The sequence below is a fragment of the Dreissena polymorpha genome, chromosome 13 (assembly GCF_020536995.1).
Source record: "Dreissena polymorpha isolate Duluth1 chromosome 13, UMN_Dpol_1.0, whole genome shotgun sequence".
NCBI lineage: Eukaryota > Metazoa > Mollusca > Bivalvia > Myida > Dreissenidae > Dreissena > Dreissena polymorpha.
Genome location: NC_068367.1, coordinates 3,144,729 through 3,161,028, shown reverse-complemented (window position 1 = coordinate 3,161,028; position 16,300 = coordinate 3,144,729). Strand labels below are relative to the sequence as shown.

The following is a 16,300-nucleotide window of genomic DNA, read 5'->3' as shown; positions in this document are numbered from 1 at the left end:
TGAAATGGTAGTGTCGAAATTTTAAAATGGCCGTACACGGCCATTCACTAAGAAGAAAAAACCTGCTGAATAAATACATATTTAAAGTAATATTATTCTGAACACCAAATCCGTATTAAACGTCGATTGCCCCGATTACATTTAGCACACTCAAGTATTCCTAAGGAATGATAGTGAGCATATTGACCATTGATGTTGTAAACCAAAGTTTTCTGAACTTTATATATGAAAACAAAAATCTTTAGTTTTGAAAAACTATGAAAAACCTTTATCGTATTTGAGGATCCTTAAGTACGATAGCAAAGCTCACACCATTTCTCATCAATATTAAGGGATGTTCAATTTCATATTATTGTGAAACATGAATTGTTCATCAGCTTTATAATAGTTTTAAAGGATCTAATCTCAACAGCTACTTAATTGTATTAACAATATTCAGATTTATGAATCTCTTAGTATGAAAGTGTGTACATGTGATAATTAAACTGTTGCAATTTCTTCTTTATTTTGACACGTGTTTAATGCTTCGATTTTAGTCATTATACATCATCAGTTTTCCACCTCACGCATATTCTATCGCCTATAATACTTTCTCCCGGAAATAAAAACGTTCGTTGGTATCTAACATTATATTAACAAAGTATTCCATAATCAAGATTGCATAACAAAATCAACGAAGTCGCGGTAAATCACGTGTGAAAAATAGGCGCTCGATGTCAATGACAATGTTGTTTTTTTAATTATTTATCTTATAGTTACCCGTTGTTTTTTATTATGCATACACATACTAAAATTATAAAAATCTTCCGACAAAACGTCTTCTTAAAAAAGATAGTTCGACTATGTACATAGATATTGACAAGGTAAATCACTCGTCATTTTCTAAAGCAACGGAAGTGCGTCATTATGCATAATTAAATCGCTGTCACCCCGCTCGGCGGCGTTGAAAGTCTGTTGGCAAGATACAGAGAAGTTTCTGCTGAAATAAATGTTTACGGAACAGTTGACTGAAAAAAAAAATCTAAAATGCTATCAAAAGAAAAGTTTTCTTAATACAATAAGTGCAAATGAATGAAACAAGAAGTGGTGAATTATTGAAAAACATTCTTTATCGATCGATCGGAAACTCATAAATATGTACGAAGCGAGCTTTGTATTTTGCGAGCAATTAAATTTGCGGATGCAAAGGTTATTTCTGATTCGCTGGTCGTTTATTTATGCTCTTATTTCAATTTATGTTAGTTTTTTACGAGACTGAACGACTTTTTCATTCGGAAGCTTAGGTTAAAATAATAATTAAAAAAATGTTTTTTGTGTTACTATTCATTATACTGTTACGATCGCTTTATTTCCACTGAAGCGGAAAGGAACAATTTGTTGTTGTGTTGTTGTTTTATCTGCCGACTTCGTTACATACGCAAAATATTACATGTACGTTGTATTTTGGAGCACACTTTTTGAACTTGTTAAACCTTATGCAAATTATTCAAATACTTTCAAATAATATGCAACATAAATTGCAGTTTAATGTCAAAATACTGTAGTTTGACGGACTTACTTGCAGCCCAATATCGCAAGTTTAATGTTTGCCGTCACAAAGTTTAACGATATAATAGCCATAAAAATATCGACGGTTGTCTGCAAGAAACAAGAATGCTATCTCAAAATCAAGTATGTAGAGATTCACTTTGTTAAAAACATATAACCGAGAATGCAAATAAATGAATGAATCATATTAATTGTATTTTTTTAATGACGGCACATATGAAACCAAGTTGTGGAACTACTATAAGTCAATCAAAATCACGTTCCAATCCACGTTTTGAATGGAATGGTTAATATATTTTTGAGTTTTTTCAAATGTCATTAGATATGAGTGCTCACAAAACCTTGAAGTTTTTTAATACACTTAATTATTTTTTATAGTAAAAAAAGTTAAACAACATTGACATCGCCGGTATTCGAACCCGTGTAGTCTTGATCTGAAAGCGGACGCTAACACTGCGCTACGCAAACTTTTATCTTCCGAAGCGAAACATAATGTCTAAAGCAAAGTGGAGTAATCACTTGATTGTCAAGATGGCGACGTCCATACCGAGACAGTTATTTTTTGCCGTTGTATGTCCTTTATTACTTTTGTTTAATTTTTAAATGACGCTCAATTTCCAGCCATAGCAGTAGAAAGGTGATTAGCGATTATTTCGTATTAAAAATTATATCTTGCCTTTACTCCCCATGCATGTTGATACTGAATCTGTAATTAGGTCATACAGCTGAGAAATTGTGCGGCGAGTAAAGTTGATATATGGAGCGAATATTAATCTGCAATAAATGCTAGGTATGTTTTTTCTGATATTGCTGGAAAGTTAAAAAAAAACGAATACAAGTAATACAGGGTATAAAACGGCGGAAAAAAATCTGCCTCGGCTTGGACGTCGCCATCTTGACTAGCATTCGAATACCCGCTCCGTTTAGTTAACGTTATCTAGCGTTTGCCAATAACAGAATTGTTTTATAAACGAAATTTGTTTTATTTTCTAAGAACGTTGTTTTCACTTAAAATGGTCGTAGAAAATTTCACACAAGAATATTGTCTTACAAATTATCTAATAAGAAAATATTGGGAAAAAAAATCTTAGGAAAAAATTGTTAGAATTAGAAAATTCAATGATAATCGTGTTATCAATTTCGTCTGCCAACATCCTTCTCCACTCGGGCATTTTTACCAATTTTTTAAATTCAACCGACGAGACTTCTTTTTGATTTGCGGTTGTAAAGTCCATCGACTAAAGCCAATAGACTAAAATCATTAATGACAATATCCGAACAAAGAACAGCACGAATTAGTACATTTCGATAAAAAGTTCAATGGAAATTCAATAAAGTATTATATTTAACAGAAAGCAAAAACCGGAAAAAAACACCTTTAAAAAAAGAATATCGGACAATTTTAGAAATAAGAAATTCTGAAAAATAAAAAAAATATAAACACAAATGTGCGTAGCAATTTTGAATATCATGAACGTTTACATGGACAATTAAAAAAAAGCTTATTTGAAAACAGACTATTAAAGATTGTCAAAAAGTGTTATAAAAACATTGCCAAATAAGAATATTTGCGCATATATAGACAAATACTCTGGACGTGCAGACACGATTCTTCATTGTAAGTTACAAGACATAAAAAATGTGATAAAGAAGAAAAGCAGAACATTCTTACAACGCATTTTGAAACAAAACTGAAAATGACAAAGATACCAAATTGCAGGTTTAGACAAATCTTTATAAGCATCGTAAACAGCAAATTACACAATTGCAATTCCAAGGCACTTTGTGAATGTGAACACAATTTCGTCCTTATAAACTATATAGAAAGCAATCCAATCGAACATGGTTTTCATTAAACAATAGCATGTCAATTCAAAAGCATTAATGAAAAAACAACAACATGAAAATCAAAAATATGTATTGCCATTCGTAAGACCGACAGTCCTGTCAAGTAAGGGTTTGTATGGAGAGGTTGGTCTGAGTCATTGCGTTTAATACTGGTAGGGGTATCCCGAACCTCTCATTGCATTCAGGATCCAGTCTTTGTACTGGGTCACATCCTCAAAAACCCCTGGAGAGTCAGAGGTTTGTGAGCAGTCGCCGCCGGAAGAAGCGATACCTTTCAATGTAAAGTAGCTGCCTTTGGTTAAAGGAACTTTAAAAGACTTTAAAGAATCATTTACCTTACTGGTCAATAAGCACAAGATATTTGAATCGTGTTATATATTAATTCCCTCGTTTATGTCATAAAATTATCAGTTATCATTGTATTGAATGTCAAGATTACACAATTAAAACGTAGTTATTAAACTACACCTACCTTCCACATACCAGGCACCGTCGGATTTTTTGCAAACAAGGGGACCACCAACGTCATCCTGCATTGGAGAAGTAAACTACATTTTGGGCCAGCCTTTGGTTATTAAACTGCTGTGTTTAGGTTGTGTTATTGTAAGGCATTTTCCTTGATAACTGTTGGTTTTTTCCTCATTTTGGGTTGTGCTTCTAATATAAACCGTTCTACCGGTAGGTTTATTCGCCAGAATTGTTTGTATTGCTTATATCATTTGATTAAAAAATTAATATTCATTTGAAATTTAAAATTTAGATTTTTTAATTAATCATGCAAACAATTTCACCGGGTGCTTCAGAACTGGTCATACACGTGTATGCATGTGTGTGTGTCAGATTTTCATAATGATCATGCTGCAACCATGTCATTTCTTATTAGAAGCCAGTATCTATTTGTTTTTTAAAACCTCGTTAATTTGACTGAATATCATCTTAATTATAAATATGTGCACAAGTTTTTTTTTCTCTTGAACACATACTACACAGAAGTCCTTTTGCTGATTTTCGTAGCCCGCGCAAATTTCTGTCACCGGAAGATAGTCGTTCCAATGGCTTGCGCAGATGTTGTCGTCCAGTTTGGGCATCATGAGCTGGTTCAGCGTCTCGTCGTTACCAGTGTCTGAGGGGGGCATATTAATGAAAGATGTGGGGAAAATTATACAAGATATATGTTGCTGAACAAACGATGAGCAAATTAGTGAGTGAAATATTAGACGAACATGATCAATTAGAAGAGACAAACGGTGATCTAGTTAGTGAAGAACATAATAAACTAAAAGATCATGTGATAAACTTGGTCAACAAACTTATAACTGGCACACTGTCCTCAAGTATACTTGTAGGTTTCTGTGAAACTGGCAAGTACACAGGCAAGGTAAGCTAACAATTCCAAAGTAAACGAATATTGACTACCAGTTAAAAACAAATACATAAACATACGAAATAAATGAGAAGAAGTATGTGTACCCATTAGTGAAAGAACAAGTTAAAACATATAATTAATTCAAGCCTGGAGTTACGAAAATTACCCTTGACGAGAAAATATGACTTAGACAGACAATGCGGAGACTAAACGCTTTCTCCGGAAATTATTTGTTGACATCATGAAACGTTGGAGAGTAAGTTAGTGATGATGTAAAAACCTGAATCATAATAAGTGGGAGGACTTAAAACACAATATTCAATTACTGTATAAATAACTTTAAGACTAAAAAAAAGAAAGGTTAGTATTGTGTTACGCCTAGCGAGATACGAAAACCTTAATTATTTATTTAACGCAAAATGAACGTTTTAATTAGTAAAAACTTGACTGTTTTTAATCTGAAAATATCTGAAAATTTGAGGTACAAATCTTACATTTGGTGCTTCCCCATCCTGCTAGGTAGCAGTTTTCTCCTACCTGGAAACCGTGCATAGCGTCTGGCAGGCACACCGGACGAGTGGCGTCATTCCACCTTCATGCAGGCAAAACACAATGTGTTATCAATTAGATGTATAGGTGAGTATGGTATCTATGAAAATAATAGAAACAACCATACAAACGCATTTATAGATAATTATCAAAAAGTTTGACCAGGCAAAAACCTGTTAAATGTGTGTATTTATTATCAAATAGACCATTATACGATGTATGCTGTTGTTTGTTTTGCGTTCATACTGTTGCTACCTATTTGTTTTGTTTCAAAACAGCTGTCCTGCTCTTCCTTATATTGACTGTTATTAAGTTATTTAGAGTATCATGCTGACTTTTCGGCTGCGAAAATATTGTAGCTGTTGCCTTTCTGGTCGTTTATTCGAGTGGAGATATGTTAAAAGATGAACTGAAATCAATATTTAATAAAGGAGTATTACAATATTGCCTATAGTCACACTCAAACAAATATTATGTGTTTGGTTTTGAACTTATCTCAGGACCAAAAAGATTTGTACGTTTCTAAAATTGATACACTATACATCCTGTTAGGCCATTAAAACCATTAGATTGTGGAAGGCATTGGGATACATGAACTTCAAAGATCATAAAGATGGGACCATGATAAATCATTCTTGTACGATGTAAGGTTTAAACTCATACAGCGTCAGGCACCTACGCTATGGGGTCCACGGTGATAATTAGAGCGATGTCGTTCTCAAGACTTGTGATGTTGAAGCCCGGATGTTTCTCCACTCCTCTGACGTAATATGCCTTCTCATGCGGGTCAACAGTGCTGATGTTGTGTTCGCCGGCATAAATTCGCCACCGGTGGAGGCTATTCTCAAATACTCTAAAGTTACGGATGACTCGAAGTTTAATAATAATACTAATAATAACAAAACGGAAAATTTAGGTTGTTGAAAGCTTATCAATTGCGAAAATAATGTTACTATCCGCAAGAATGTTATGGCAAGTGACAAATGGTCCATAAATTGATTTATAATAGTTTTAGAAATAGGAATTTACCATCAATTTATAAATTTGTCTTAGACGGTTTCTAAGAGTATGATCTTAAACGGTACTTTCGTAAACAACCACATCCAATACTACAAAAACGACATATACCCTGGTTGATATATTAATGTTAATATATCACTACCAGTGTTAGTCGGTGAATTTGCAGGGATTATGTTGTTTTATTTTCCGAAGTATGCCCACACTTGCCAACAAAGAGGTATGTAGAGTTGCATTGATTATTTTGAATTGTCAACTTAGTTGTCTTTTACAAAATTTATCAAACGTATGTGTTTTATATGTTTGAAAAAAATGAATATCGCGTGAATCTAATGTGCAAAGCTGACTGAGAAACCAAGCAAAAGACACTAAATGCATTTTCGAAACATGTGTGTCTTAATTGATATCGATATGTTGACCGGTGTTATATTATATTTACTGAAGACATCGTTAGTATGTAACACCCAGAAACAACAAAGTTGTTAATGGGAAGTTACCATGTGTTACTTTCCGTTCCCATATTACAACTATCTTGTTTTACTGATTGTATGTACTTTGAATGAATATGTTGTCCCATTACGATATGAATCTTCTTCGTAATATATGATGTATTTGTGCAATCTGTTAATTAATGACCGTTTCTGAATTATTTACAGAAATATTCCGTTTCTTTCTTATTTTGTTGACCAGTTTAAGTTTTGTTTTGTCACGTCACCACAATAATATCCTTAGATTGTCATGTGTGCGCTTTGTTTATACAACACGGTTGACTCATGTTCGTATTGCAATACAAATGTGATTTGTGTTTAATAGAAGAAACTATAAATACATTTATACTGATACATACTAGTAATTATTGTGCCAAATATTAGACGAACGTCTGAACTTCACCTGTCGGCATAACTTCAAAGTTAATACACATTGATCTTAATCAACTAAATGGATCAATTATGGTTATGAAATCGAAACAGTTGAAGGTTCCATTATGCACTCATGCATTTAAATTTTTGCGTTAAATATCATGAACATATCGGATACAAAAGGTGCATTAAGAAGGAGGAAATTCATGATTAAGGAAACGTCATGACGTGACAACATCTTGATTTTTGTAAATTAAATTTGTGTCAAAGTGCAAAAATACGAATAATTAAGACGAACATAAAACTTACTTCCATGTACTATTCTAGAGACGTTATTTGATTTATGCGATCTTTTAATAACCTATGAACGAATCTTGAAATGGTCAAATGCATACATGGCTCACATTAAAATCCCATATGAAAACATACCCCTAGTCAATGCATGTGGATTTTTTTTTGGTAGTTTTCAAACAGAGAAAAATAAAAACACACTTTTGTTAGATCATGACGCAATAATGTTGTTTTTTTACTTTCTATATTTGACTTCATTATATTTCGCTAGATAAAAAATGCAATATAGCTTTTAGACTTGATACAGTCAATTTTAAATGTATTGTATTAGATACAAATATAATCGTTATCGCAATACTCTGATATACTGCAAAGATTTATTTCCTTTAGGCAGTAACTTTTATTAAATGCATGGTCCCGTAGTCCCTGCTTCGGAAATCTGTGGGCTTACCTGTGGAAAATGTGTGCCGAGGTCAGTATTACATGCTGGTCAATTATTGAACCGGAACCATAAATGTAGCCAAGCGAATCCGTCACTAATACCTAAAGAGGTGAGGATACGTATTCTGCTCGATTTAAAACAATAACATGTTGTTCTCAGTGTGTTAAAAGTCAGAAATAATCACGCCTATATAATAGAATTTTGACGATGATTGTAGTAAGGAGAAGGAAGCTAGGATAGTACATGGTGATAGTAATCATGACGACAAACAAACATGTTACTGATGATAACGATTGTAATGAATATGAAATGGAGAACAGACATTTGCGACGATGTATTCGATAAAGAATAAGACGATAAGGTAGAAGACAATTATGATAAAGATGATGGTAATGGGGATTATGACATTCTGTAAAAAGTGACTATGACTCAAATACGATTGGGGTGATGAATATGATAATAAGTATGATAATCGATTATTTTGTTGATGTTTATGATAATTATAATGATAATACTAATGATAATGAAGATGCTGCTGCTGCTGCTGATGATGATGATGATAATGGTGATAATGCTGCTGCTGTGCTGATGATGAAATATGATGATGATTATGATGATGATGATACAGATCATGTTGTTGCTGCTGTCGATGCTTCTACTGCTTCTGCTGCTGCTGACGATGATGATGATGATGATGATGATGATGATGATGATGATGATGATGATGACGATGACGATGATGATGATGATGATGATGATGATGATGATGATGATGATGATGATGATGATGATGATGATGATGATCATGATGATGATGATGATAATGATGATGATGATGATGATGATGATGATGATGATGATGATGATGATGATAATGATGATGATGATGACTATTATTTTGATGATGATGATTGCCGTTTTGATATTGTTACCATCCAGGGCCAAGAGCCGGGAATGGCCACCTGACCGCCGACGAGTCTTTTGGTGATAGGCTGGACAACAGAGACGCCGCATGGAACTCCGCCTAGAAACCGGTATATACAACAGGTATACCGTTACATGGTGACATTTTCCCTGCCTAGAAATCTCATTTGGAAAACCAGATAAATTACATTTTCTGAAAAAAATCATTTAGTATGTGACGTTTTATGCGATTTCGTGTCTTATATATTTTTTGATTTCCGTAACAATCATTAAGTCTATGAATATTTTTTTATTTATGGATGTCTTCTCAAGATATTTTTTCAAGGAAGAAGTGTTCACTTCCAGTGAATCGATATTTTGTATTGCCATTAAGAACTTTATGAATGCATACGCATTATAACCTCGTTATGTGGGCAAGAAAAAAAGATTCACAACATTTTTTTTAGAAAGACATTGAACACTTTTAAATGTTTTTTATAAGATAGCCACAGTTTTATTGCAAACATACTAAAAACTGTTATAAATAAACTTATTTCCAAAGAGCAAACTGGATTTATTAAAAGAAGATATATAGGAGAAAACAAAAAACTACTATATGATATTTTAAAATACACAGAAGATAACAAAATACCTGGACTTTTAATGACATTAAACTTTGAAAAGGCCTTCGATACACTCTCCTTTAATTTTTTTTTAACAAACCTCATTGCATTTTAATTTTGGTACTATCATCAGAAATCGGGTCTGTCGTTTCTTATATTACACCATGAGAACTATTGAGATCAATAGGTTTCTATCAGATATGATAAGAATTGAAAGACGATGCCATCAAGATGACCCAATCTTCATTTCAAGTGCAACAACTTTGGCTAGTCTAATTCGAATTACAAAAACATAAAAATAGAAAATGTTAAACACAAGATAACTATATCTGCAGATGACATCTCATTTTTGTTAGATGGCTCTGATATCTCTCTTAATACGGTTTCGAAGTTATTACATAATTTTGCTTTAGAGTCTGGATTGAAAATGAACATCGACACAACAAATCTGATATGGATAGGTTCAAAACAAATATAGTACACACTTAATTAAGACACATTTTAATGGGACACAACAAATTTTTAAGTGTTAGGAATCACATTTGATAAAGATTTAGAAAAAAAACAGAGTTAAATTCTCTAAACAAAATAGAAAGTTTACAAAGTTTAATATAATTTTGGAAAAGAAGATATCTTTCACCATTTGGAATGATAATCATACATAAAACCGTGTTGCTTCCCCTTTTAACACACTTATGTATTTCTCTTCGTAGCCCGGGATCAAGTATATTGAAACAAATACAGACTTGTTTTAATAACTTCATATGGAATGAACATATAACTATTAAGCATAATATACTTATAAAATCTAATAAAGATGGAGGGCTCTATTTGATTGACGTTTACTCATTTAATTAAAGTATAAAGCTTACATGGATAACGAAAATAGTAACATGTGAAGAAAAATGTTACCAACTTGAGTATTCACTGTTTAATGTTAAAAAAATATATGGGAAATGCATATATCGACAAAATTGTTGAAATTTTACTTTTTTTCTGAAAGGATGTGCTTATGTATTATAGAATCTACATAAACAAAATCAAAATAAGAAAACCTGATGATATACTTCACATGCCACTTTTTATAACAACAACTTAAAGATTGGTTATAATTGAATTTATGAAAAAAGTATGTATGAACGTGGCATACGATTTATAAGAGACATATTATGTACCTTTGGAAAATTCTAAGCAAGAAATTGAAGCTTGCACAGGTAAAAAACTCATTTTTGTATTTTACGAAGGTTTCAAAAGATTTGTAGCAGAGTTCATTAAACACTCAGGTTTTGCATATGTAAAAACAACAACTAATGATAGTGCTTTTATTAAGTGTTACCTAAATTTAGTTTTTACCCAGAAACAAAATAAACTCGTATATGAAACTCTTATTGCAAATACTGAAAAACCTTCAAGTAAAACAAAAATGGAATGAATATTTAAAAGTATTGACTGGAAGTATATGCACAACTTCGTTTTAAAAATAACCAGAGATACTTACATACAATGGTTGCATACTAGAATAATACATACAATATTCGGTACTAAATATCTGCTATATAAAATGAAAATTGTTGATGATAATAACTGCACATTTTGTAATAAATATAAGCAAACTTAAACTCATCTTTCTGGGGTTGTGAGCACATTCAAATAATTTTTCAACATGTAACAAATGTATTGAATATAAATAATGTCAATATTCCTACATTCTCTTTCCAGGACATGGTTCTTAGAATTTGTTCGAAAAAAAATGAATCCTAGCAATCTTATATTGATCCTTGAAATTAAAAAGTATATATTAATGTGTAAACAAACAAACAAAATCGCAAATGTTCCGTGACTTAGGAGCAGTCTACTTTTATCATGGGAAATCCAAAATCAGACGACTCATCATGAAATACCTAATTGGTAAGTTGTAAAATATTCATACAATAAACTCCAGCCAATATAATTCATAGTTGCAAAATATGAACAACTAAAAATGCAATGTAATAAACGGGTGATATGCCTATTTTTCTTGTTTCTAAGTTTATGTATTACATCTATACAATAGCAACGTTATTCTTTTTTTAACCTACTAGATAGTTAATATGATACGTGTTATTTGTGCATATAAATTTTTTGCAATAAGATGAATTCTTGTATTAAGACTTTTACAATGTGTATATATATAAATTCATAGTAAACACAAACATACAACTAGATCGGATTTATTGTATAAAACTGTTTTAACATTTGTACCGTCTTACATTTCAAACTTGTGAAGTTAAAATGGACCAATATATGTTGTAAAACAATTATTTGTTCAATATATAATTCTGAAAGACGTCGGAAATCGGTTCTGAATAAGTTTAATTCAATAAGTTATCATAAAACCTGAAAAAAATACATTATCTTATAACACCAGAAACCTCACTAGCAATCTCCTCAGAAGAACAATTTGATGTCTTTTGAAGTAAACAATTTGACCATTACCAATGGACTTATTAACCACAAATCGAAAAGACGGTCCGGTCGTTAGGGTTTAAAATGCGTTAAAAATGCCAGGATGTAGTAGAATGTTGCCAGACGAAATAGGTTAGATAATTAACATTGAATTATCTAATTAACTTGTCTTACAAACCTTTTTTAGAAGATTTTCTTTTGAGAACTTGTCTAGCACCAGCTATAGTGAATTTTTGTAAACCATTTTGAGTGATTAAACGTCCTTAGAAAATAAAACAAATATCGTTCGTAGGACTATTCTTTAATTGACAAAAGCTAGATAACGTCTCCTATACAGAGGGGTTAATCACGTGCTAGTCAAGATGGCGACGTCTATGCGAAGGCAGGTTTTTCGCCGTTTTATACCCTTTATTACTTGTATGTATTTTCCAAATGACGTTCACTTTCCAACTAAATCAGCAAGAAATCTACTAGCGTTTATTTCGTGTTAATATCCGCTCTATAGAATTTAATCTCTGCAAAATATCTTAACGGGATCTTTTCACTAAGACAATTTGCGAGGATCAAAGGCGATATATGAAGCGTATTTAAATACGAAATAAACGCTTATCACCTATCTACTGATATGGCTGGAAATTTAGCGTCATTTGAAAATTTAAAAATTAAACAAAAGCAATGAAGGATGTAAAACGGCGAAATATATCCTCGGCATGGATGTTGCCATATTGACTTCACTTGATTACCCCCTCTGTTATAGATATTATGTTTCGGTTCGGAAGATAATGCTATGCACAGTTGTAGCGCATCCGCTTACAGATCAAGACAAAACGGGTTCGAATACCGGCGAAGTTTTTTTGTTGTTTCAACTTTTTTTCTTACTATAAAAATTAGTTAAGTCTATTAAAAAAACATTGAAGATGTTTAATCAATCGTATCTTATGAGAAAAATACCAACGTCTTTTAACAAATCCCTTAATACGTGAATAAGAACGAGATTTTGATTAAATTATCGTATTGCCAATTGTTTCATATATGCCATCATTCCAATACATATGTTCCTAACATTGTTTGCTTTTTTGTGCATACTCGTTTATATGTTGTTTTTTTACGTCGTATTTGATTTTTTCAATATATTTATTAATGGCGTAAATTACTTAAAATAGTTGAAACAGATAAATAATCGCTTGTTTCTTGCAGACGTCTGTCAAGGGCTGTAATATCGTTTAACTTTGTGACGGCGAGCATTTACCTAGCGATATGGGGCGGCGAGAGAGGGGTCAAGTTACAGTATTCTGTTATTAAACTTAAAATTTTTGCGCATATCGTTTGAAATTATTGAAATAATTTGAGAAATGAGAAAACAATGCAGAACATGTGCTCTACGATATAGCGTGCATGTAATGTTTTGCGTATATAACGAAGTCGGTAAATATAAAAACACCAACACAACAACACCAATAACGAATTGTTTCTTTCTGATTAAATGCAACAAAACAAGAAAAACAAATATATAGCTTTGACCTTAGCTTCCGTTGGTTAACGGTCGTTCAGTCTCTTAAATAGTAATGATGTAATGATAACATTAATTATGAAAAGAGAATAAATAAACGTTAAGCCAATCAGAAATAACATTAACATCCGGACATTAACATGTTCATAAAATACCAAGCATCCTTGATACATATTTACGATTTTCCGATTGATTTAGGATGGTTTGCAATATTTAACCACTTCTTGTTTCATTTATGTGTACTTATTTTTTTAAACTTCTCTTTTAGATAGCCTTTTAGTATTTCATTCAGTCAAATGTTCCTTTAACATTAACTTCAGCAGAAACTTCTCGGTATCTTGCCAATTGACTTTCTACGACGTCGGCACTCGCGTTTATATGTCAGTTTGTGATTAAGTAAAAATTTTCTTGCAAATGTTTTTTTGTGAAATCTCATGAAAACAAACTAGATCTTTTACAATCAAGAAAAATATGTTAACTATTAAAATTTCAGTGGTCTAAAATCATTATTCTTTGTGATTAAATCTTCATTCGTGGCAAACATATTTTTAAACGTATCGGGACGAGTAAATAAAATTCCGGTAAAATTAGAAATATAAGTATTACGTCATTAATATAAATCTTGTACGTGTATACATTTCGTAAGGAAACATATCTTCTGTCATTTAATACCATTCATGAGTTGTTTTATTTGATTAAATGCCAATATTTTTTTAATATGTGCTGTATCTCGTTTCACGAACATTTTCAGTGCATCGCTTAATAATTAAAGAGAATGTTGTGGTTTGATATACAACACAGTTTTCTTTCTATACAACTTATTTAAGTTAAGAGTTTGCATACGACATTGTATGGTTTTTATAAACATGATGAAGTATGCTATTGAAGATTGAAGACTTTATTTCGGGAACGCAACTTTTAAATTGCTGCACGAATGTCTACTTTTGCTTAAAAACATTAGTCATAGATTATAAACCATGTCGCCTTATCACATGTTAGAAAGTATTACGAACGAGTTTGACATGGTATGATCAGTGTTTTTGTCGCAGAATGGTAAGATTGCAATTTCGAAAATCCCATGTAATGTAAAATAGCTCCACTTAATGTGAACATCAAATAGTATTGATGCATGTTCAATTGTTATGAAACAAAAAAGTCCAAAACAAACTATAAGCGAGAATACTTACTCTGTGACGCTGCGAATACCACGCATAGAAGCAATACAATAAGCTTCATGGTTTTCTGAAAATAAAACGTTTATTCCAACTTATGATCATAAAACATAAATGTATTTATTGGTGGCAGAAATATTTAAAGCGTAAAAATAGTTAGCACATTTCTATTAGAAAAAATATGTTAAAACAGAGTCGTACTAAATAATTATTGCAATAAATTAAAATATATAATTAATTCAATAACACTCCCCAAGAGAGAGATTATGAAAATATATTAAAGCCGTCAATATGAATGATTAAAATCAGAGCTTAAATACATTTCGTTAAATCTTACCGGTTTAAAAGGCTGTGATATTTACTATCGGCAGGTGGTATAGGAAGACATATGTGTCTTGAAGAGAGTATTCATTGTAGATAAAATAGTGTACTACGTCAAATTTGTCTTAGCGATAGGCCATAATTAGAACACAGGCCAGTAACAAGTTTACTCCTTGCTTTTGGCACAGGAACCGAAAGACACCATTAAATAGCGTTGACATTCTTTTTATAATGCCCAGCAGAGTGATTGAAAGAAACGCAGATTAATGTTACGGCATATTATTGGAAATAAGCAAGGTTTTAACAAACAGCTTTTGTCAATAAAAGATCATTATTATAAATGGAAAAAAATACATGTGTCCTCATTGACCTTTAATATAATAACAATATAAAATGCTCATACTCAACGTCAATATCATTTGTGTATTCCTAAATAGTTTTATTTGTTCGAAAAAGACTAGACTCTGTTATAGTGTCACATATTGTCCGAAAATATTTTCTTAAACTTGTTCGAAACAGATTAGACTATGCTTCAGTGTCACCTAGATGTTCCGATGATATTTTCTGTTTACTAATAGAAACAACATGTTTCACGCACCACGGAACAATGCCCACGCGAGCCAGCCTACTAGAAATCCTCAATTACCAGATTTTTCCACGTTGCGCGAATCAAATCTAGTGCCATGCAAGTCGATTTAAGGTTATAACGAGCTTTGCATATGTGTGAATGAAATTGCGATGTTGCTGTAATAACTAACTTCAGGAACACATAAAAAATGTTAGCTGTTAATGCAATATGTCCTTATCCGAGGATTATTTTTAAGGGACTGTCAACCGCTATTGACGAAAGAAGAAAAGTTCTAAAATACCGTCTTTTTTACAATTATTAGTTTATATTAATTAAAATATCTCGACTGGTATATTTCATTACTTGAAACAAGAAATATCTTTAAAAAAGATATACGGCGTTGATTGTGGTCGATGTTTATGAACGATCAAAAGTTATCTCTATGAGATAAAAAGTAGCGGATGCCTTTTTTCTGCGCAGTTCTTAGCTACATCATAAGCAAATCAATTACGGGGTGTTGCGCCAGATTTCGTGGCTTATTTTGCTTTATGTGATATTATTACTCAGATATCTATATTTACAGAATCGAAAAACACAAGAAACATGAAAATAAACGAGTGCATATAGGTCAGCCGGCAATACTCGAATCTTATTTAATTGCATAATTATAGTATAGTGAATTATTGTGCTCATGCTTAATTAACTGGTCTAAATGGATAAATATTTCTAATTAATTTTATCAAAATTGGTCCTTATCATGCAAATGTTGAAACCATATTAAAAATCGATGATTGACATACCACAATAATATCGCCGAATATCTTTATTTAGTATTTC

At 32.0% G+C, this 16,300-nt stretch overlaps 1 protein-coding gene across 1 annotated transcript; it reads right to left on the bottom strand.

The window, feature by feature from the left end:
- Positions 1–3,271: 3,271 nt before the first annotated feature.
- On the bottom strand, positions 3,272–15,002 carry LOC127855670 (chymotrypsinogen A-like). Its single transcript, XM_052391423.1, has 9 exons — positions 14,912–15,002; positions 14,590–14,644; positions 8,854–8,945; positions 7,931–8,022; positions 5,991–6,164; positions 5,257–5,354; positions 4,380–4,519; positions 3,869–3,926; positions 3,272–3,667 (listed from the first exon to the last, which is right to left on the bottom strand). The coding sequence occupies exons 2-9, from the start codon at positions 14,636–14,638 to the stop codon at positions 3,540–3,542; spliced, it is 831 nt and encodes a 276-aa protein (XP_052247383.1). The 5' UTR covers positions 14,639–14,644; positions 14,912–15,002; the 3' UTR covers positions 3,272–3,539.
- Between the last annotated feature and the right edge of the window lie 1,298 nt (positions 15,003–16,300).

Coding starts and splice junctions, on each gene's coding strand:
- LOC127855670 (XM_052391423.1), bottom strand. CDS start 14,638: ATGAAGCTTATTGTATTGCTTCTATGCGTGGTATTCGCAGCGTCACAG. Junction 8,946..14,589: donor GGTATTCGCAGCGTCACAGA/GTAAGTATTCTC, acceptor ACCGGTTTCTAG/GCGGAGTTCCATGCGGCGTC. Junction 5,355..5,990: donor ATCACCGTGGACCCCATAGC/GTAGGTGCCTGA, acceptor GCCTGCATGAAG/GTGGAATGACGCCACTCGTC.